Source organism: Cervus elaphus, chromosome 30, assembly GCF_910594005.1.
Source record: "Cervus elaphus chromosome 30, mCerEla1.1, whole genome shotgun sequence".
Lineage (NCBI taxonomy): Eukaryota > Metazoa > Chordata > Mammalia > Artiodactyla > Cervidae > Cervus > Cervus elaphus.
Genome location: NC_057844.1, coordinates 35,679,086 through 35,701,746, shown reverse-complemented (window position 1 = coordinate 35,701,746; position 22,661 = coordinate 35,679,086). Strand labels below are relative to the sequence as shown.

Genomic DNA, 22,661 nt, shown 5'->3' with positions numbered 1-22,661 from the left:
GTGGGCTGAACATTTAAATCCTGGTTACGCTAGGAGCACCTTGGACAAGTTACCTGAATTTGTTTTTGTTTAAAATTTGTAAAATAGAAGTGACAGCCTACAGGACTGTGAAGACTAATAACAAAGCCATAAAGTAGGACTTTATAAAACATAAACAGAATGGGCGTTGTCTCGTCCACAGAACAGTTACGATCTCAGTGTGCAGCATGTGATTAAGGCCTATTACCTTCATTCTGTTGCATAGAAAACTTTGAAACTGTATATCCCCAAATGAAAAAATATATATTACTAGTGAAGTAAGATTGTAGTAATTTGATCTTATACAGACAAACCTTGGAAACCTAACACTTGTAGGATCGGGGTCAGTCAGCCAGCAGGTGACAGTCGTCGGCCTGTCCACTAGGGCTTCTTCTCCACTAAAGTTTGCCCCAAACCCCTCAGTCCTTTATTCATTCAGACCAGCTAGGCTTGAGCTGAGTCATAAAATTAACTTAAACCTGATATTTTGGAGAAGAGGAACCATGATTAATTACCATCCTGTTTGTGGAGAAGATACAATGTACTCTGCAGATCAAGACAGGAAGTCAATATTGGACTTCCCAAGCCAACAGTGTGAACTCCTCCAGTGGGGCTTTCCTGTAATTATTCCAGGTTACTCTCCCACTGGCTGAAAATAAAGTGGTTTATTCGCTTTGTTCCAACATGGATTTTTTTTTTTTTTAGGTAAAATTGGTACATAACAATATATTAGTTTCAGGTATACAGCATAATTCATTATTTGTATATACTACAAACGGATGACAAGTCTAGTTACCATGTATTGACCCGCTTTACCGTTTCTGCCCACCTGTCACCATTGATGACCAATCTGCTCTCTGTATCTACGAGTTGGGTCTTGTTGGGTATTCTTAGACTACATATAAGTGAGAGCATGTGGTATTTCTCTAATTTCACTCAGCATAAGCCATCCATGTTGTTGCTAATGGCAAGACTTCATTTTTTGGCTGACTAATATTCCATTGCATGTATGTGTGTGTGTGTATGTGTATCTGTTGCACAGTTTTTCATCCGTCCACCTACCAATGGACACTTAGTTATTTCCATACCATGGATATTGTATCAATAAATAATGCTGTAGTGAACAGGTGGGTGCAGATAGCTTTTCTTCACACACTTGCCAACACTTATCTCTTGTCTTTTTGATGGTAACCATGCTGACAGGTGATTGTTAATCTCTGTGGGTTTGATTTGTATTTCCCTGATTAGCACTGTTGAGCACCATTCCATGTATCTGTTGGCTACCTGTGTGTCCCAACATGGAATTTTTCCTTTAAAGGTTGTGATCTTCCACCAAAAGTACAGTTAAACAATACCTAGTGAATTTATCATTGAATATAATGCTAAGACTCAAAAGACTTGTACTTTAGTCCTTATTTACCTCTGGCTGTCCAAGTATGGCTTTGAGGTAGTAACTGAGCTATCTCATGGTCCCTGTGACAGCACCGTGCTCGGCCTTCAGAGTCCTGACTACCTCATGCTCTTGTGGTTTCCCATCGTGGGGTGAACTAGAGAATGCTCATTGCCTGTGATACCTTTTCAGTTTTCTCACAGGGTTTAGGAGCTTGCCAGGGCTTTTTCAATGGCTCAGTGGGTGAAGAATCTGCCTGCCAATGCAGGAGATGCTTGTTGGATTCGAAGATCCTCTGGAGAAGGAACTGGCCACCCACTCCAGTGTTCTTGCTTGAAGAATCCCATGGACAGAGGAGCCTGGCAGGGGGATCCATGGGTCGTATAGAGTTGGACACGGCTGAGTGACTAAAGCAAGCAAGCACAGGAGCTTGGCATCTTCAGTTCCGTACCTCAGTAGGGAGTCAGTGCTAAGTTTATACTTACATTTTCATACTCATAATGGTCACTGGCTGAGGTAGTGTTTCAGATATCAACTCTGTGTTTGTGCCTATAGGGGTAGCTGTGAAGGGGAAAGCAGTTAAAACTGTTAGGCAAACTCTGTTACTCTTAAATAGAGCTGAACTCAGCCTGTTTCTATCATAAATTCCAAACTTAGTTTTAGTGTGACCAAGCAGTTATAATATGAATGCTGAGTGGTGCCCAATCTCATTTCACCTTCAGCACTGAGGTGTAGGCAGTGGCTATATCTTCACTTCAGCTGAAATGGAGGCCTGCTTTAAATAACAGCTCTCAATGTGGGCTGTGAAGCGAGGAGGCCAACAATGGATGACTGGAAACATGTTTCCAGAAATAGTGTGTTGTCTTCAGCTCCCTGCAGGCTGGCGTCCACCCAGCTCCACCGGTCCTGCTCTGGCAGTGAAGCTGTTGTCTGTGAAGACTCTGCTAAGGGACGTCATCTGGAGCATGTGGACCTGGTTCAGTCTTTGTACAAACCAAAATGCCTCTTCAGAAGAAATAATATGGTCATGGCTTCCGGTTTTAGTATCAGAGCAGCCAATGAGGTCTGTGTGTCCTTGTGTGTACTTTATTGCTTAGATTGTTTAGTTGCTCAGTCGTGTCCGATTCTTTGTGACCCCGTGGACTGTAGCCCTCCAGGCTCCTCTGTCTGTGGAATTTCCCAGGCAAGAATACTGGGAGTGGGTTGCCATTTCCTTCTCCAGGGGATTTTCTTGACCCATGGATCAAACCAGGGTCTCCTGTACTGGCAGGTGGGTTCTTTTACCGCTGAACCACTGGGGAAGCACCATTGCTTCAACAGGTTGTTCTTAAAAATTTCTGTAGTTTCTTGGAATCTGTAATGGAACAACCTTGAAGGAAGTCTATTCTGCTAGGATTAATCATGAACTAGCTAGGCAACTATTCTATGAGGACAGTTACTGATTCCGACCCCCAAATGACCCCTAGGAGGAATAAGCTAAAACCTATCCCTGGTGGCTTAGATGGTAAACAATCTGCCTGCAATGCAGGAGACCTGGGTTCGGAAGATCCCCTGGAGGACCAAATGGCAACTCACTCCACTATTTTTGTCTGGAGGATTCCATGGACAGAGGAGCCTGGCGGGCTATAGTCTATGGGATCATAAAGAGTCAGATGCGACCGAGGAACTAACACATAGATACAAAAAGCAATTTTAATACTAAATACCAAAATAATTTTAATAAGAAAAACCTAAAAAGAAGAAAAACCTGCCAGCCTGGTAATGTGAGGAGTTCATTGTATAAGGGTGTCCTAGTCGCATGCCCACCTCACTACATTGTTGGGAAGAGCCAGGGAAAGGGGCCTAGAGGAGGGCCTGGTAGAGAGCGACTGTTCAGTAAATAGCTGTTTTAAACGCAAGATAAAAGGTGTTTGTAGCTCCTCCCTTGCTTCATGCCCTCAGTTGTCAGAATGTCCTACTCCACAGGCTCGCAGGCCAGCCCAGCTATAACCAACTCCTGAGACAGTGTCATGGATAGGATAAATTTAAAACAATTTAAACTGAATCCAAAGAACCATCTGAGGCACTTTCAAAATCTGCATACATTATTGAAAGCTGTCAGAAATTTTAATTATTACTAACTCTTTGCATACTTCCAGGGAAAAAGTATGTGGAATGAATGCTTATTACACACCAGGTACCCTGGGCCTGGGGTGCAGAAAAACCTGACATGCAGGTCCTTCCTCAGAAAGCCTTTGGTGACAGAGGGTATAAGTGCTCATGATCACAGGTGGATAGGAAGGGGGTGAGAGAGAAAGGTTATGCTGAAGATGGCAGGTGAGGTTGTTCAGCACCCACAGGGGTTCCCAGTAGATTAAGGGTGTGGTGTCAACAAAGGCATTGAAGCATCAGGTGCTTTCCCGGAGTCTGGCTGGAGATGAAGGTGAGGAGGTTGGGGCATGGTGGAGAATGGAGGGGAAGGGGTACACCCCAGGTGCAGTCAGCAAGGCCTGGGGAGGGAAATGGGACATGGAAAGAAAAGTCCATCATTAAGGCCTCAGCATTCTCATGGGCCAAATGGAAATGCTAGCACCTATTCGCTAGGGGTTACTTTTAAAAAATTCAACGGGTTGATGAATTTAATGAATGTACCACGCCTAGCCCAGTTAGGACCTTCCAGGCTGGCAGGTGCCAGTGTAACAGTGAACAAGGGAGCCAGTGAGCTCCTTGTCCCCACTGAGCTTTGATCCGGTGGGGCAAGGAACATTCTGTCACAGATTCTACCAAGTTCTATAAAGGATGAGAATGGGGTGCTGACTGGGAAAATGGTTAAAATCTTTGATAAGAATGACTTTTAATCTGAGACCTGAAGCAGATAAGCCAACACTGGTAAGAGTTTCATGTAACAAGGAAACGGAGGTGCAGGGTGGGGGTGGAAGATGGATTTATGAACCACTTACCTGAAGAGGTGGAGTCACAAGTCTTCTGTGGGAGCTTTAGCAGCAGCCCCTCCTCAGGTGGACTCACCCCTTGCAGCTCTGGGTGTTCATCTCGGCACACCCAGAAAAGCATGCTGCTCTCCCGCAAGTTCCCCAAAGGCCCAGAACTGGCTCTTAGATCTCATGTCAGTCATGTGCCAGCCCTGACCTGTGTGGTCAGGGACTGTGGCCCTGCTTGTTAGACCTTTGCAAGAGGAGATGGAGAGTGACCGAGGGTCAGGCCACACACGGGCAGTCGTGGGACCTTGGGTTCATCTTAGGAGCAATGGGAAAACACTGAAGGGTCACGTTTGAAGCCTGATAAGCCAGAAGTAGCCTAGTTCTAAGGAACAGAAATTAGGATCACAGGAGAGTGGTGAGAGCCAGGGAAAGAAAAATTCCAGACAAGCTCAATTTGCAAGGCCCTTACAAGACAAGTGGGGACAACCAGCAGGCCACAGGAAGTGTTTCATATAATGTTTTTTATGTCCCATCTCCAACATTCCTGTTTCACTCACACCCCCTCTGGTTGCCACACCATTTCTTCTCTCCCTTCTTGAATAAAACTCATGAAAAGAACCATCTCAGTTCACTGTCTTTGCTTCCTCACCTCCAACCTCTCTACCCAACTCCAGACACTCATCCTGAGCACTCTGTGAGAATTCATCAATGCTGTCAGTAACAGTGACTTTAACAAGTTCAGTGGTAATTGTCTTTTTTTTACTTGGATTCTCAACAATACTGACAGAATTGATCACTCTCCTTGAAATACTTTATTCCTGTTTCCCTGGCTGCCTCTCCATCTCTTTTGCTAGATTTTTCTGCCTCTTTCCATCTTCTAAAATGAGAACTCCAGGATTCAGTCCTTAGGTACGTTGTGAATATACTCACTTCTCCTTAAGCAATCCTATCCACTCTGTGGACTTAAAAACACTGAGCCACAGTAAACAGTGTATAAAAGGTTGATACAGTTCGGGAGTTAGCCTCATATACTATAAGATTGACCAGAGCTTACCTTGAAAAGCAAGATTAAGTATCTTGAATTTAACATTTTATTTAGCAAAATTTAAATTATAACTACTCAGTAGTTCTTAGAACAAAGAATAAGTTGTTCTTCAGTGACAATTTTCTGACGAAATGAAGAGACACAACGTGACACGTCTTCCCATTTGACTTTCAAGGCACAACCATAAAAGAGGATAATCTTTGCTGAATCAGCTTGACTTCAATCATAATGCTCTTGAACTCCATGGACAGGGTAGCCTGGTGCTCTCAAGAGACAGGTCCACAGGCACAGCTGACAGTCCAGAGAGGAGCACCCACTCAGGAGAATGCCGAGCAGCTTCCAGAGGGTGAAGCTTGGGCTCTGCTGGGTGCCAAGCTAGATGGAGGTCTGGGGAGGTTGCAATCATGTGCTGGGAAGAGCTGACTTGAGAGGATGAAACTGACAATTTAGAGGAAAACACCCATCCTGAGACGAAAGCAGGTGAGTGTCTTAAGTCCAAATGTTAGACACCCCCTTCAGTATAGCTACCTAGGCCTATAAATTCCTTTTTTCCTACATCAGTTTAGGCTGTCGTTTGTAAACCACAGTGTCTCAAAGAACATTGTTAAAATAAAAGATGTAGAAGACTTGGGACAGTCATGAGGAGACAGTGGGCAGAGCTAACCCCAAGGAAGAAGTCCAGCTCTATCAACAACTGTCCAGCCCCGAGAAGACTGAAGGTGGCCTCATTTGAGTGGCAAACAGTAATGTTTAAATTTCAAAAATTATTTATCCTGCTTCCTAATATTACTTAAACCACACAGTTCCATGAGGCAGGGTAAACTTGAAATCAGTGAAATAGTAATGATCTTTCAAAACTGAGCAGCTGAACTGCACAGGTTAGATTACATCAAACTTAATAAAAAGCACTTTATGCTATTAGTCTCCATACTCATCTTTAACATGAATTGGTTTTTCAAAAGGGGGATGACATAGGGATGTTGAAAACAAAGTGAGACCAGATTTGCATTCATCTCATTCTGTTCAGTTTCCATAATGGAAGGACGGATCCACTATCATTTCTGTAGGAAGATACAATAAAAAAAAAATCAGTTGGATATAACCAGTAGCCTTCAACAAGGCAAATGACACGACACTGAAGACCTCTGTTTTCACACTCAGAATACAATTGGGAATGAACTCCCAGCGACATCGTCCAGGGGGCTAGTGTGGGAGCTGGAGACATAGGGATCACGAACTCTAGGTTGTGTCCTAAGCTGCAAGTGTCAACTCCAGATGTTTACTCACCATCCCAATGTGAACTTTTCAATGTTCTCCTCAGATAACATGGGAACATACTCACCTTCACCAGTTTTCTTTGTTGCTGGCATCTTGCACATTCTGTCCACGATGAGGAAGGAACATTTTGCTGGGTGGCACCGCTCTAACTGCTACTGGAGATGCTAGGTTTGAGTTGTATTTTGATAAAATCTAAAAGAAAGCAAACTCCTTTTACCATGTCATACAAACAACATAAATCTGAAGCCTTTATAAAACAGTCAGTAAAGGTCAAGGAAAATGTGAAAATAGGGGTTATTTGAAGCAGAATGTTTAGCAGCATAGACAATTCCACAGCGCAGAAGAGATGGAGACATTAGAGAGTGAGCTTGGGCATACAGGCTGGAACGCTTCTGAATGTACCACAGGTCAAAGGAAGCAAGCACCAGGGCAGCCCCAAGAGCAAATCAAGCCTTACAAAGATGCTCAAAGGAAAGATCAGCAGATGCTGATAAAGATAGATAAAGATGCTCAAAGGAAAGATTATACAAAGAAGAACCTAAAGTATCAACTATGATTTTTCATAAAGAGCTGATAATGTTAAATACAACATTTCCCTCCTTTAACACAGAAATAGAGAGAAGGCACTATGGCAAAGTGGAGACTGTGTATGACGCTATAGACAGGAAATGCTCCTTCCTCAACTTATTATAATGCCAGGAAAGCAAATGCTTTACTGATATCTTTGCATGAGTCCCTTCCAATGGCATTTGGGTATTTCCCCAAGTATTCTCCTTCTCCATTAGCTAGGAAGGTTTCTAGAATGGTTATTAAGAATTCTATTTGCCTAAGCAATAACTGCTGAACACTAACCTTTATTAAGCAGGGATGCTCAAAGAATCAGAGTGGTTACTTGGTGGAGAAAGTAGTTGTTATAAACCAGCCCAACAGACTGCTGGTAAATTATGTTGTACTACAGAATCAGATAAAAAAATAAAAAACAAAACAAATAAAGAATCAGATATTCTATGGGACTTCCCTGGCGGTCCAGTGGTTAGGACTTAGCACTTCCACTGCTGGAGCTTGGGTTCAATCCCTGCTCAGGGAACTAAGATTCTGCAAGCCATGTGGAGGTCACAAAAAAAAGAATCAGATATTCCAACATATTTAAACAAGTGCTTCTCAAACTGAGGTCCAAGACATCTGGACATCTCAAGTTCCTGATTCAAGTTATTCAGAGTTCTCCAACAATGGAGAACCAAAGGGTAAATGACATTTCTGATCTTGCCAGAAACCTCAGAGGAGACATGGTTACCAAGGTGATCACATTTGAACAATCATTAGAAAATATTTTAAGAACACATTTAAGAACATTAAATTAAGGAGAAAATGCCTTATGAGGGCACAAAAGTATGGTGACATTACAGCTCAGCTCTGAAGAGCCTTAGCCAGCTTAAATGGGCTTAACAGGCCAGAATTAAGATTTAGATCCACACCAGCACATTAGCCTGATAAATAATACAGTTTATATCCATTTCAGGTCTTTTTGCAGGAAAAATAAACCAAAACAGTAGCCTAGAAAAATAACCTGACGAATATCTTCTGGAATCACAGTAACTTCTGGAGGTGTAGGTGTTTTGAGCAGATTCTCGTAAGAAGAAATTGTAGGAGAAGAGGGATCTGCAAAATTCTCAAAGCACTCGTCTGAATTTGAAACTAATGATGTACTTTCTTTCGTTTCTAAGTCATTCGATGAACTGTTTGTGGAAACCTATTGAATAAAAAGAAATCATTAAATTATGGGGGGTATAAAGTAACAGTGATAAAAACTGTTCATCAATTGTTAGCTCTGTTGGGATCTCTAAGGAAGCCCAAAGTGACCCCCTCTTCCCTGACTGAGAACTAAATACAATCAAGGACACAAAGAAAGGGCATGGGGAGGACAGAGTGCCATGTTCATTACTCAGGGCTGAGGGAGGATTGCATGTGCAGGCTAAGCAGACTGACTGGTTGAGCCCCAGATTTAGATGGATTCACCACCTAGACTCGGGCAACTCTATACTGGCCAGGCCAGAGTCGTAGCGATGATGAGCTCTGCCAGGGAGGTAGTGGCCCATTCCCACTGACCTGGCCCGTCTCCCCAGGGGCAGAGGGAACACTGAGGGGGTGCCTTCCACATGGCCAGGAACACAGAGGATTACCACAAGGCACATGGTGCAATTATACATTAATAAAATTAAAAAAAACTGAAAGTGAGTGCCTCAGCTGCACTAGACACATTTCATGTGCTCAGTAGTTGACTCCCAGCTGGAGAGCACACAGTATAGACCATTTTCATCACTGCTGGAGGATCCGCTGACAGCCCCCTCTACCAGACTGGTTTTCTAAGTGTGTGTAACTTGACCCAGGGATGAGATTTTGCGTATGTAGTACATTTGTTCACTGGGAAAATTTTGGAATAAAAGGTATAAGAATCACCCATTTTGGTGTTTCTATCCAGTCTTCTTCCTTAAAATATATATGTGTGTACGTGTGTACATACACATACATATCACTGTCCACATCGTTAAATTTTTCTTGAAGACATTCTATGTTCTTATCTGTTTTTCAAAAACATGCTTGCCACATGACACTGGATCTTATGGATTTCCTTAATGTGCCTTTTTCCCCCCTTTATCATTTGACATTTGTTCCCATGTTCTGCTCTTATGAATAATGCTATTACTTTACTGTTATAAATCTCTGCCCCAATATGCCTGAGAATAAATTCTGGTTAAAGGGTGTGAAAAAAATGGAAAGCTCTGGATACATGCTGCCAAATGATCCTCTGGAAATACTAAATACACTCCCTAAGGCTACTGCAGCCTATGTATTCTAAACAGACTGACTGAGTCTGGAAATAAGTATGTCTGATTCACTAGGGATGGATGTTTACCATAGCTGTGCTGCTCTTTGTAGAAGGGACTTTCAAACCAGGAGTGCAGAATGTAGGTGCCAAGGGAGAATGTGTGTGCTCAGCATCTAGAAGAGACATACAAGGGCATGAAAATACAGATCTAAAAGACTTTAACTTTTATAAAATTTGTCAGTATCAACTGTACACTTTATTTTTAATAACTTAAAATATTCTAACTTTAGTGTGTACTTGACTGGAAAAAAAACTGTCATATTCACAATCTAATTATCATTCAAAGTTCAAAGTGTTAGTCGCTCAGTTGTGTCCAACTCTTTGCGACCTCATGGACTGTAGCCCGTCAGGCTCCTCTGTCCATGGAATTCTCCAGGCAAGAATACTGGAGTGGATTGCCATGCCCTCCTCCAGGGGATCTTCCTGACCCAGGGATCAAACCCATTGTCTCCTGAATTACAAGCAGATTCTTTACCATCTGAGTCACCAGGGATTAGCACTAATAAAAGCTTAGCAAGGTTGCAAGGTGCAAATGTAATGCACAAAAATGAACAGTTCTAGTATAAGCTCTACAAACAATAAAAACTATATTTGAAAAAGAATATATTTTACAATAGCAACAAAACTATACCTACATATAAATTTATTAAAAACTGTGTAAGACCTTTATGGGAAAATCAAATTTCTGCAGATGAAACAGGAGGAGGAAGAGGTCAGGAAGGTCACTTTCCTTCCAAGATATTAGGGCTTACTCTAAAGCTATAGTAAGTAACTACAAGTTACTTGATTAGTCAGGGATGGAAAAACAGCCATTGGAACAAAAAAGAGATCCTAGAAGCCATGCATTCAAAGAGAGATTTGCTGTCTGTAACAAAGTGTGAAAGAAACCTTAAATATTAGAGAGAAAAGTAAATATGTTAGCAAAATGATTATACAGGCAAAATTTTACCTAGTCTAATCATCAAATGCTAGAAAAGATGGGAGACACAGGAATTCAAACAATGTTGGAGAGAGTAAACCAGAACAGCCACTCTATAGTATCATTTTAGCATTTTCTAGACTAAGTAAGTGATTCCCAGGTAGCTCAGTGGTAAAGAATCTGGCTGCCAATGCAGGAGATGCAGGTTTGATCCCTGGGTCAGGAAGATCCCATGGAGGAGGAAATGGCAACCCACTCCAGTCTTCTTGCTTAGAAAATCCTATGGACAGAGGAGCCCGGTGGGCTACAGTCCATGGGGTCACAAAGAGTTGGACATGACCTAATGACTAAACAACAACTATCCCTTAAGAAACAAATAAAATATGGCTCTATTAACAAGCTTACACTTAACCAACATGCTCTTATAAGTTGAGCTCAGTTTACTATGAGTCAGTTGTATTTTTTCAAACTTGTTTATGCCATCAGTACTTGTTAATTTAGTAAGAAGTCAGTGAAATTAGCACAGAAAGAGAACTTTTCTGAAAATATGTCCAAAACTTTAAAGACTTGACAGGATATAGTTACCTTAAAAAGTTTCCCAATAAATTTGGTATAGATTAGATGATTATATACAATTATTCAAAATCATAAAACTCTAGGATTTTCAATTTTATATTTACATAAAAGCCAATGTTTTCATGTTTGCTGGGACAAATGTGAAAACACTAGATGAAAATATTTTAAGTTTTTCTACTATTAAAAAATCCAAAATCTGAAATGATAGTTGATGTATTCTGGGTGTGGTTTATGTAAGAAAGATAATCTAGAACTCTAATCAATCAGCTGAAGCTAAATTCAAACAAAAAAATACTATTGGCTCTATATTAAAGATTGGTGAGTGAATATTTATATTTTAAGTTAAAATGTTAACAAACAAGCTCAAAAATACTGAATACAATCAGGAAGAGTGTGAAAAACAGAAAACTGTATTTCTCTTGTATGAAATCATACTGAACCTGAATGGTACTTTATATAATGGTACTTTATATAATTCAGTATTATGAACCGAGAAGATGCAGAAGGCTATTAGAATGTCTTAGGTGATAGCACCATTTATTGTACAAAGATAGTCTGGAAAGAGTATGGCTGAGAAATAACCTGAAATTCATACTTACCATTTTTTCCCAACGGCTGGGTTATGAGGCCAGGAGTGGCAAAGACATTATCACTGGGCACTGGTTCTGTTTCTATGGTCTCACTGGTATGATTCATAGGGAAATATTAGAGTTAAAAAAAGTTAATATTAAATCTCTGGAAAATTATTTAACCTTATTATATATCATTAAGTCTGGACATTCAATTATGTTTTATGGAAGATAAATTCCATGGAAATCTTTTTTCTTTTCTTTTTTAAATGTATATCCATAGCTCAAAAAAGGTTAAGAACTATTTTGTATTGGCAGCTTTGACTTAAAAGTGTTTAAAAATCTTTGACTTAGGGAATTTCCTGGTGGTCCAGTGGTTGGGATTCTGCTTTTTCCACTGCAGGGGGCGCAAGTAGGGGAAGTAGGATCCTGCATGCCACACAGTCCAAAAAAAAAACAAATAACTGACTTCAAGGAAAGCTGTGAGTTCAACTCCTTGGTTCAAATATAGAAACTGTTAGCTCTTGGTTTCAAAATCATAAAGTGGAGTTTTATACCAGTATACAGAGATTATGAACATTGTTTAGACTAAGACTGACCCTGCCATCTTATTAAAGTTGTTCTAGCCAATTACCCAGATGTATGAAATATAGTTATAAAAAAGAACATCACTGAATACAATAAAATAGTTCAATTAACAAACTGTCCTAGTGTAATTTACTGAATAATCTTTACTTGAAAAACATCTTCAGTATATATTAAATTCTTAGGTAAATTAGAGGCTGTTTCTGGGCTATTCTGTTTCTGCAATAGGTCCATTCTGTCACAATTTGATACTGTTTTACTTATTGTAGCTTTATATATTTTAAAATAACTAGTAAGTTAAATCCCCTCATTACTGTTATTTTTCATTATTTTCTTAGTTATCCTTACTTTTTATTATTCCAAATCATTTGAATAGTTTTCTCACACATCCCTCATGCTCCACCTTAGAGGAAAAAAAAAAAACCTAAGGTTTTATTTTAATTACATGATATCCATAAATTAACTTGATATGATTAAACATCTTAGTAATATTCAGTCATTCTGCGCAGGAACATGGTATACTTTCTCATTCTAATTTTCAGAAATGTTCAGTGGTTTTATTCACATAGGTCTTTCACATACAACTGCAGGAGTATTTTACTTTTTTGTTGAGAATTTTAATGACTTTCCCCCTGTATTTACCAACTAGTTATAATAAAATATAGGAAAGCATATTATCTTAAGTAGTTATCTCATACTTATATAAAATAAGTCTTACATAAGCTTCTACAAATTTTAGCTGTGCCTTTCTCAAGTTGCCCAGGTACAAAACATGGCCTAGAAATACATCACGGTAATATTTATTTCATTACATTGGTTACAACATCAAGAACAATGTTAAAAAAAACAAAAACAAAATAAAACCAATGATGTTTAATAATGATGACAGCTTCACTATTAAGTCAGATATTCACATTATTACATTAATGAAGTATCCTTCTACTGAGAGTTAACCAAACAATTTAAATGAAGAACAGGTGTCTAATTTCATAAAATTCTTGACATCCATTGAAATTATCCTATTTTTTTTTTTTAATCATAGGAAACTTGTATTTTATGAGTTTCCAAATACTCCCGTCTCTTTTCTCCAATTGTTTTTTTCTGACACTTTAAAATTGAATGTTTATTTTCCTTTTTTAATAACTACAGTTCTTAAAGATATGCATTTGAGTGGTACTTTGATATGTGGTATTTTCATTTTAACATTAATTACCACTTCCATACAGATCACTCCCATATCTCTTCAGTATAGCATGGAATTCATCACTGTGCTTCAAATTCGTATTTCAATATCTAAGCTTAAGAGTACCTCAAAACCAACATATAAAGAAACTCAACACCTTTACCTCCAAGCTGTGCTCAGTCATGGCTGACTCTACAACTTCATGGACTGTAGCCTGCCAGGCTCCTCTGCCCATGGAATTTTCTAGGCAAGAACACTGGAGTGGGTTGCCATTTTTCTCCAGGGACCCCCCAAGCTGCAGGTATTCTTTCAGTTCCTGAATGTCATCTCAGGCAACAAATCAGAAATCTGTGCTCTATCCTAGATCCTCTTTTCTTCCCAAGTTTCCATATGGAAACAATTCTCCCCACTTCTTTTTTTTTTTTTAAGTAATTTTAGTTTTTATTTCATCCCCCCTTCTCTATCCCATCAAATACCAAGTGTTTTCAGACTATTATTCAAAATCTTCTATATCTTCTAAACCAAGGAAACTAATAGCTCACACTTTACTGATGGGATTGGTGATTCAGAGAAGTTTGACATATGAAGTACCCGGAAACCTTTGAAAGAAAGGTATTGTCTGAGAGAGATTTCTTCTAGGGGGAAAAAAAATCAATAAATACAAAAGATTTAGAAAGTTAGATAAAATATTCCTTTTAAGAAAGCTGCTTACCTGTTAGTTTTCACATTTTTAAGTCCAATTGTGTAATCGTCATTTAAACACATAGTATATTCAGAGATACCAAAGTGTTCTAATTTAGGAGTTACACACTCAAAATCATCCATCTTTAGTGCACATTTTGGAGTTTTTACTAGTGAGTATTTGGAAAATGGAGTTAAAATTTTTGGCTCTTCCTTCTGGTTGTTTACTGCTTGGGGAGGGTTTGGTAGAACTTGGGATACGATGTACCGCTCAAGTCCAAAATCAGAAAGTTGTGGACTACGCGGTGACTTCTCAGAAACAGAAGTGCCTGCAGCAGCAGAATCCAACAAATCATCTTTCACGTCAGGCTTCGCAGGACATTCACATTCACTGGACTCTGGTTTAGAGTCAGTGACTTCTTGCTCATCCACTGAGAGGAAAAATCAAGGTCATGTTCTGGTCAAATATCAAACTAGAAAATGTCATATACTACAACCACATGAAACAGCTCCATCTGAAATGTCCTGTCAGCAAAAGCTCTCTCCTTATTTTCTAAGGAGGAAATATTCTTGTTTTTTAATTTCAATTGTACCTTTCACTTTCTGATATGTACCACTTATATCCCCATATTTCATCTTAAGGATACATCAGAGGAGGGAAGTAAACTGTTCAAAAATGAAAAATCAGTACCCACAAATAAAATTGCAATTTCTTAACACTAGCCCTACAGATCCCTGTCAGAATCTTTTGGGCTCAAAGGCAGAGAAAAGGGGTAAGTTTAGGCTGTACATTTACTTGACCAACAGATCCAACAGATTGAGGGAAGTGAAGAGGCACACACTTTTTCTTTGAAGACATTACTTTCCTTGTTTTAACTGGCAGCTGAAATGAACTAGGATAGGATATTGTCTGTGTGCATGATAAGCCACGACACATTAAATCTGAAGGATGCACCATTAAAAAAAAAAAAGGTTATAAAAACTTTGATTTCCTGGCTTTTGGCCCTTGAAGAGCTGCTGATTCAGAACTGTGTTTTGGCATTGTGCTTTCTGTTAATTCTGGGAAACTCAGAAGAACTACCAGAAAAACTACTGTTGAATTGATTACAATGCTGTTACTGATGAGTTTAATAAAATAAAGTCATCACCATTATTACTACCTCTTAGGGAGGTACTTATTAGCAGCTCTATTTCACTAATGAGTAAAAGTAATTTAGAGAAATTACTATTACATGTAATGGTAACTAGTGGAACCAGTTTCTGAGTAACCAAAGTCAACTTGTTCACACCAAAGTCAACTGAATTCTTTCCCTTATACCATGCAGACTGTTTAACTTACCTTTCATATATCTCAATATGTACATATTTGTTGAATCTAATTAATGTTTTATTTACACACAAAGATCATTTTCATAACAGAAATGAAGACACTGAAGCATACTGAAATTAGTTCCTCACAGGTATGGCTATAATACTAACAACAATAGTTAATACTGGATGATTAGGATACAAGGTCCCGTTTTAAACAAATTTTGTCTCATTTAATTCTTACACAACCTCAGAGATGGATATTATTAAATATCTCTACTTTATAGGACTTCCCTGGTGGTCCCGTAGTCAGAATTCAGCAATTGCAGGGCTGTGGCCCTGGTGAGGTCAGAAAAAAAAATCTCTACTTTAGAGATGACAAATTGAGGTACAAAGTAACTGGTCAAAGATGAATATAACTAGTAAGTAGTGAAATTAGATTTGAACTCAGGCAGTTTGACTCTAAATTCTAAACTACCATGCTCTCCTACCCGTCATCAGCATTTTATAACTAAAAAGGACTTTATGAATTTACATAGCCCAGATTTTCTCATCCTGTGGAGGAAGAAACTGAGAACGAGAAAGTGAAATAGCATGGCTTAAGGGTGGTCTCTCAGCTACTTATTGTCAAAACTGACCAACAACCAGCTATTCTTAAGTCACGTAGATTTATCTTGTACCCTTCTTTCATCCAGCACTGTATTGGTTTTCATCTAGCATTTGTAAAGGAGAGCAAGAACTGCCTTCACACTGCACTACCCATCAGCACTGCATCCAGAACACAGGGATTGCTGAATAAACGATCAAATGTCTATCACATAATGGCAGAATCAGAACTAGAAGTGATGGCCAACCCTATAGTAGTCTTAATCATGCTGCTTTCTTTAATACTAAAACAAATGCTATAAAAGGCTAGTTATTCACACCTGAATTTTTCTTGGCAGGTGGAGTATATCCATACTTCTGGAAAACCTCTTTTATTTTCATGATATCCATTGAATTCTTTTTCATCAATATTTTTGTTGCTTTTATGAAACCAATGTTCTCTTGACTTTCCAAGTTTGCTTTATCAAGAAGAATATTGACATCATCCTTTCATGAAGAAACAAAGTACATTTTAATTTAATGTTTGCCTAAGTCTATTTATAATTTTGTAAAAATTACCACATAAAAATGATAAATTAATATTGTAGGAGTGATACCTTTAGAATTCGTACTTCTGAGTTAAGGTCATGTAGAACTCTCATTGGACAATCTTCAAAGTCTTCTACGAATGTTGAATGGAAAAAGTATAACAAGGAAATGGAGGAAAAAATAGAAAATGTAGTTTTTTAGAATTATAAAATCTTTATATAGAAAAGTAAAGAAATATTCAGTTTGATGAACTTTCAAAGTGAACATATCTACATTGATAAGCAGGTAAAGCTTTATGGAAAGCAATTCTGCTGTATGTTAAAAATCCAAAAGCATTCATACAATTGTGTCTTATAGCATTATCTCAACCATGTAAACAAAGTCAAGCATAACAAAGCAACAGTGAAAAGTAAGAATGGTAGAAAAGCTATTGAAAATTAATAGCGGTGTCTTCTGGTGGTGGAGTTACAGGAAAGATTTTCTTCTTTCTACTTTCCCATTACCTCAAACTTTTTGCCATGCGCATATATTGTTTTCACAGTCACAAGCATAAATGGTTTGAAATGGCTGAAAAACTATCGACAACATTATTAAAGTAAAAGGAATCTGTGTCTACAGGGTGCAATATTTTAAGGCATATTACAATTACGACACAAACAATAATCTCAAAATCTGAATTACTCTTCCAACAACTTAAAAAAAAAAATACAAACGTCAGTGGTGGAGAATTCTGCTTTATTAGAAAGCAGTGTTGAGTACTAGCGTTTCTGCAGGCAATACGGATTGCTGGGGGAAATACAGATACTACGACTGTGGGCTATTTTAGTTCAGTTCAGTTCATTCAGTCATGTCCGACTCTTTGCGACCCCACGGACTGTAGCCTACCAGGCTCCTCCATCCATGGGATTTTCCAGGTAATAGTACTGGAGTGGGTTGCCATTTCCTTCTCCAGGGGATCTTCCCGACCGAGGGATCGAACCCGGGTCTGCCCACATTGTAGACAAACGCTTTATCATCTGAGCCACCAGAGAAGTCCTATTTGGGTGAGATCAAAGTCACTCCACGTGTCAAGAACAGTGCGGAGAAGCTGCTATGAAACGATACGTTTCCTCTTTTGGTCGTGTTTTTATTAACACACTCTGTGGACTTGAAGCCCGCCCCCGCCCCCCGGGATGGCACCTCACACCCTTCACCGTCCCTCCCGCGGCTCACTCACCGCTGTCCTCTCCGTCCAGCGCTCGCTGCAGCCGGGCCGTCTCGCTGTCCAGGGTGACGGCCAGAGATCGCAGCTTCCCGCAAAAGCCTCGGATCGGATCCATAGGAGAGGCCAGCTCCTCGCCTCAGAGCCCGCGGCCGTTTGAATCCCGGCACCTGAAGCGCCATTGGTTCTCGTAGCCGCGAACGGCCTTTCTCGCGATAGGTGAAGCCTCACGCGAGGAGACGGCTGCGGGCTGGACGGGGCTCTTCCGGCACCGCACTTCCGGCGTCGTTCCCCGGCGTGCGGAGAGCGGCCCTGACGCGGGGCTGGTGAGTAGGGCGGCGCGGGGCGAGGCGGTTTGCGGGAGGCGGTGGGGCTCTCCTGTCCGTTTTCCCCCGTCTGGCGTGCAGTCAGCTCTTCTCTTCCCCTCGGCAGGCACCATGTTCCTGACCGCACTCCTGTGCCGCGGCCGCATCCCCGGCCGGCAGTGGATCGGGAAGCACCGGCGGCCGCGGACCGTGTCGGCGCTGGCGAAGCAGAACGTGATCCGCCGCCTGGAGATAGAAGCGGAGAACCACTACTGGCTGAGCCGGCCTTTCCTCACGGCCGAGCAGGAGCGCGGTCACGCGGCGGCCCGCAGGGCGGCCGCCTTCGAGGCGCTCAAGGCGGCGCAGGTCGCCAAGTTCCCCGCGCACCGTCGGCTGGAGGACCAGCTCGACCACCTCAACGTCACCAGGAGGTGGTACTGACAGTGAGCCTCGCTGGCCTCCGGCCCCGCAAGCTCCACTGCCCACAGTGGGGGCTCGTTGGCCCCGGGTTACTCCGTCGCCTCCCTGAAGGACGGTGCGGACATGGCCTGCGTCACAGACGACACAAACGTCATTTGTACGAAGCCGTAATAAAGCTACCAACTGTGCTTTTGGAGCGTCAGTGCGAGATTCTTGTTGGGGCTTGATCACGCAGCCGTACCTTCTGTCAACAATAATTGACTAAACGCAAATGGAAAAAACGAGCTTTTTCAGTTAAACAGACTCATAGAAATAACGTTTTCTGCTGAGCTTTACATCTAATAGCGGACAACTGAAAATTATGTTCAGTAAAAGCTAAATTAAAGCTTTTTTGATAAAGCCATCTATACCTTTGGCCTAGGTAAGCTACAGTGTTGTCACAGTCAAGTAATACTTGTGCTTAACCCAAATTAGTAGATTCAAATAAGAGTAAGTTAGAAATAACTAACTCAGCACTGTATGTTACCAGATTTTCAAGATGGCAAAAATCATAGCTGTTCTTTCATTTTGTAAATATCAGTTTATAACAATAACAACAACTGTTCAAATACAGGACTTTATTTATTAATAAAGTAAATCATCGTCATGATTTCGGGAGAAAAGTTTTAAAATGTTCAACCTTCATATTAATGTAGGTTAGGCCACCCAAAGACAAAGCAAAGATATCAAAGTCATGGTCCAGGGTTACACTCACGAGAAACAAATACAAGACTTATGGGACTTGATAAGTACAAAGAAAGTAAACTGTATTCCAAATTCATTTATATAAAAACATTAAAGATCACCTTAAAATAGTGTCCATCTTATGGGCATAGACTTATCTGCAATCGTACAAATATGATAAACTCAGCTAATCGCTTTCTGAAGCTTTTAATACAAATACAGTTCCTTGCTGCTTTATGCAACTCAACAAAATATAAAGTGAAGTTGTTAGAAAAATATGGACCTTTCTGAATCTATATTGCATTTTAAATTTAAATTGGAAAATACAGTTCACATATGAAACATGATTTCAGGTTTACATATTAGCTGTATCATAGAATATTAAATATGGTCTTTATTTTGGCTGAAATGCAAAAATATGGTTAATTTCTCAACAGGTTAGTTAAAAATACTTTGCATTGATAGCAGTGCTAGTCCTAGAACAACATGTAAGCAAAACATTTGTAAATCATTTGTCTTCAGCGCTGCAAATATGCAGATCCTAACACTAAGCCCTTATATGCATCTGCTTTAAAGATGATGGAAGGGAATCTCACATGACTGAAAATCTGTAATTTAAGCAATGGGATAAACAGTCAAAATCTGCTTTCAACAGAAATAAAATTCAAGTAAACATTGCATATTTGATTTAAGCTAAGTTCAATTAACTTAGGACACGTTGGGTCATAACCACTAAATATGTAAAAGGATTTTAAAAACTCTTCCATATGCAAAGATGAAACTGCTTTTGTAAGCGGTGCAAGTTTAGTGACCACTAAGTTGCAGCTGCTCTTTGGTTTGGCACAGTGACAGTGGTCAGATGTCTCAGGTACTGAATATTCAAGTCAGTTCGTACCCAGGTAAAACCAAGTTTCCTGTCTTAATTTGTTTTTAATGGCAATGGCAAGACCTGAAATTCAACTTTACTTTCCTTAAATATCACAACTGTTTAAGTGCTTGAAGCAACAAAGATCCTTCTAATACATTTTGACAGGACTTCATTTTGACCATTTTACCCCACAGGTTGGCAGCACTGATCGGTAGCAGCTGAAATACCACAGAGACAGCCTTTCCTTGGTTCCCATCCCACTGCAGGCTCTTGCTGAATAGTCATTAACATGTACGAATAAACTTGGTCAATTATTTAAAATGTGGCAGATGTTGGCCATAAATTAATTAAACCAAAGGTAACAAAGGCTTTAGCTGAAAATTTCTGAAAAGGTGTATACTATGTTATCAAAAAAGATGATGTTAAATGACAGAAATTGAAAGAACTGAAAAAGACAAAAACACCAAAAATCACTGAGATAGGTTAAGGGGAAAATTAAGTTTCCTCAGTTGTTAATCTGGTGCATGCAAATCTTTTGACTTGAATATAGAAATGTCCATATACCAGGAGGATATTTCTGAAAGCAGGCATATACGTTTAAATATTTACCATTTCCTTATAATACGCAAGCTGCCAGACTAAAGTGATGTTTCTGGTTGGAAACTGATACCCCTTAACTCTCATAAACATTTTCTAGAATCAAGATTATTAAGACTACTGTGTTGAAATAAAGGTAGAAGCCGTATTATAGTATTCCAAATTGTATTTTCAAAGCTAACTCATTCCTCTAGTTCAAAGGGGAAAAAAATTACTTCCTTTTAAAATCTAGTAATATAGCCCATGAAGTTAGACAAATCCTATAAACTAAACCTGTAGTAGATGGCTATAAAATTTATGCTACATTAGGAAATTACAGAGCTATCCCTAGTATACTGTTTGGCGTCCAAAAATATTTGCTGGGCAAATGTAAAGTAAGGTATTGTGCAGAATTATAATCAAAGAATGTTAAAGGTTGTCCCATCCAAATCATTCGTAACAGCCCCTCCCCTACTCCCATTTTACAGAGAGAAAACTAACTGGGCTATTTACAGATGCTGGTTAAAATCTACCCACTTCCAGCAGCAATCAATCATTTTAGTTTTGACTAAACAGTATAAACAGGATGGTACATTGTTTCTCCTTATAGGATATGAATTCTAATCTTTAAAGTTAACGCAGCAATTTCTGTCGCGTAGATTAGACTTCAAAAGGAAAAGGGGGTAAGTGTCTAGGCAGAAAGGGGTTGCTGTTAGGAAGTCAGATTTAAAATCCTGCATATGAAAGTGAAATCCATCTCAGAATGGAAGTTTTGAATGACTGCTTAGGTGAGAATTTGTTTCTTGACAGTGGCTAGGGTTAATTGTTATACTGAACAGTTTTACCCTCCATTCAAATGCATTTTAAGTTGCTGTCTAAGCTGTTATGGGATTAATGTAAAAAGTTTCAAAGCAAATTTCAGTCTTAAAATTGAAATTTGAAAAAAAAAATTGTAATTTGAAAGTCAACTCAACAGCAGGTAACACTCTGAAAACATATTTTAACAGCTTACTTATAGCTTCTCTTTCTTTTTCCTTCTAGTCACTTCAACTCAATCCTGTATTGAGTATTTCTATAGCACATGTCCAGCTTTTCTATAGCTTTTCTATAGCATGTCCACATTTCTATAGCACATGTAACCTTTGTTTCCCTACCCATATAAATACCCACGAAAGTTCAACAAAAAAGTGCATTAAAAGCAGACACAAATAAAAAATTTCTTACACTGCCAAATTTTCTTTAAGCCTTGGGCACAAAACTACAATTGGTTTAATTAATGCTTAGAACTAAGCCTTCAATGAATTATACAAATGTGCTCCAAATGATTGTATTTAGGTATCTAAATCCCTCTGAGTGTTATTTTATAGCCAACAATAAAAAAATCTGTTAAAAATGTTGAAAAGTATAAAACAGTAACTATAAATTAGCAAACACCAATTTTTTTTTAAAAAGCAGTTATTTTCTTTCTTACACAGTACAAGCAGCAATTTGCATATTATTATTCACTTTCAGCCACCATATTGACCTAGATGTACTTAAGTTTTTAGCTTGTGTTTCTAGAGTGAAAATTTATATGGATACTAAGAAACAACTCTAATAATGTAACCCAGGTATCAAAAAAATGCATATGTCATGTTAACATGTGACCTGATAGCTCATATTATGGCATCTCATGTTATTATGAGAAAATGTTACTTCCAAAGGAAAATGAAGTCTCTTTTGTAGCTGTGAGTCAGTGCTGAACAAATGGGCTCATTTAAGATTAAGGCATCTTCCCGCTCTGGAGCAGTGCTTCTGTGGATCCAACAATCCGTACAAAGGTTTCCTTTTTTAAAAAATATATCTTCTTTTATACTTCAATTATTTCATCCCATTGATCAGAAAACAGAAAATATCAGTCCACAATATGTTTCTGTAAACCTACAAAACCAGAGACAATTATTAAAACTTGATTTTATATTTCTGAAAATAAGATTGATTAAACAGTTCTCTGGGCTAAGGTATAAAGCTGCTAATATAACAAGAAAGGAAATACTTTAATTCTACTAATATACTCTTAATAATAATAATAAAGGTT

The 22,661-nt window shown here is 39.2% G+C and overlaps 3 protein-coding genes across 4 annotated transcripts in view; 1 reads left to right on the top strand and 2 right to left on the bottom strand.

Moving 5' to 3' along the window:
- Positions 1-5,399: 5,399 nt before the first annotated feature.
- On the bottom strand, positions 5,400-18,066 carry SKA3 (spindle and kinetochore associated complex subunit 3). The gene is made up of 9 exons (XM_043891594.1): positions 17,708-18,066; positions 16,560-16,624; positions 16,284-16,449; positions 14,081-14,480; positions 11,631-11,713; positions 9,564-9,649; positions 8,217-8,399; positions 6,714-6,841; positions 5,400-6,432 (listed from the first exon to the last, which is right to left on the bottom strand). Exons 1-8 carry the CDS (start codon positions 17,808-17,810, stop codon positions 6,716-6,718), a joined length of 1,212 nt encoding a protein of 403 aa, XP_043747529.1. The 5' UTR covers positions 17,811-18,066; the 3' UTR covers positions 5,400-6,432; positions 6,714-6,715.
- Positions 17,898-18,605, top strand: MRPL57 (mitochondrial ribosomal protein L57). Its single transcript, XM_043891599.1, has 2 exons — positions 17,898-18,018; positions 18,125-18,605. The coding sequence occupies exon 2, from the start codon at positions 18,130-18,132 to the stop codon at positions 18,436-18,438; it is 309 nt and encodes a 102-aa protein (XP_043747534.1). The 5' UTR covers positions 17,898-18,018; positions 18,125-18,129; the 3' UTR covers positions 18,439-18,605.
- A 414-nt stretch (positions 18,606-19,019) lies between these two features.
- Positions 19,020-22,661, bottom strand: part of ZDHHC20 (zinc finger DHHC-type palmitoyltransferase 20) — a 57,814-nt gene continuing 54,172 nt past the window's right edge. For both annotated transcript variants that reach the window (XM_043891597.1, XM_043891596.1), the window contains one exon: positions 19,020-22,504. In XM_043891597.1, the coding sequence (XP_043747532.1) occupies positions 22,479-22,504 (26 nt within the window). In that variant the 3' untranslated portion in view covers positions 19,020-22,478. The remainder of the gene's footprint in view (positions 22,505-22,661) is intronic.

Coding starts and splice junctions, on each gene's coding strand:
- SKA3 (XM_043891594.1), bottom strand. CDS start 17,810: ATGGATCCGATCCGAGGCTTTTGCGGGAAGCTGCGATCTCTGGCCGTC. Junction 9,650..11,630: donor CCAGCCGTTGGGAAAAAATG/GTAAGTATGAAT, acceptor TGTCTCTTCTAG/ATGCTGAGCACACACATTCT. Junction 8,400..9,563: donor CAAAGAGCAGCACAGCTATG/GTAAACATCCAT, acceptor TTTATTCAATAG/GTTTCCACAAACAGTTCATC.
- MRPL57 (XM_043891599.1), top strand. CDS start 18,130: ATGTTCCTGACCGCACTCCTGTGCCGCGGCCGCATCCCCGGCCGGCAG.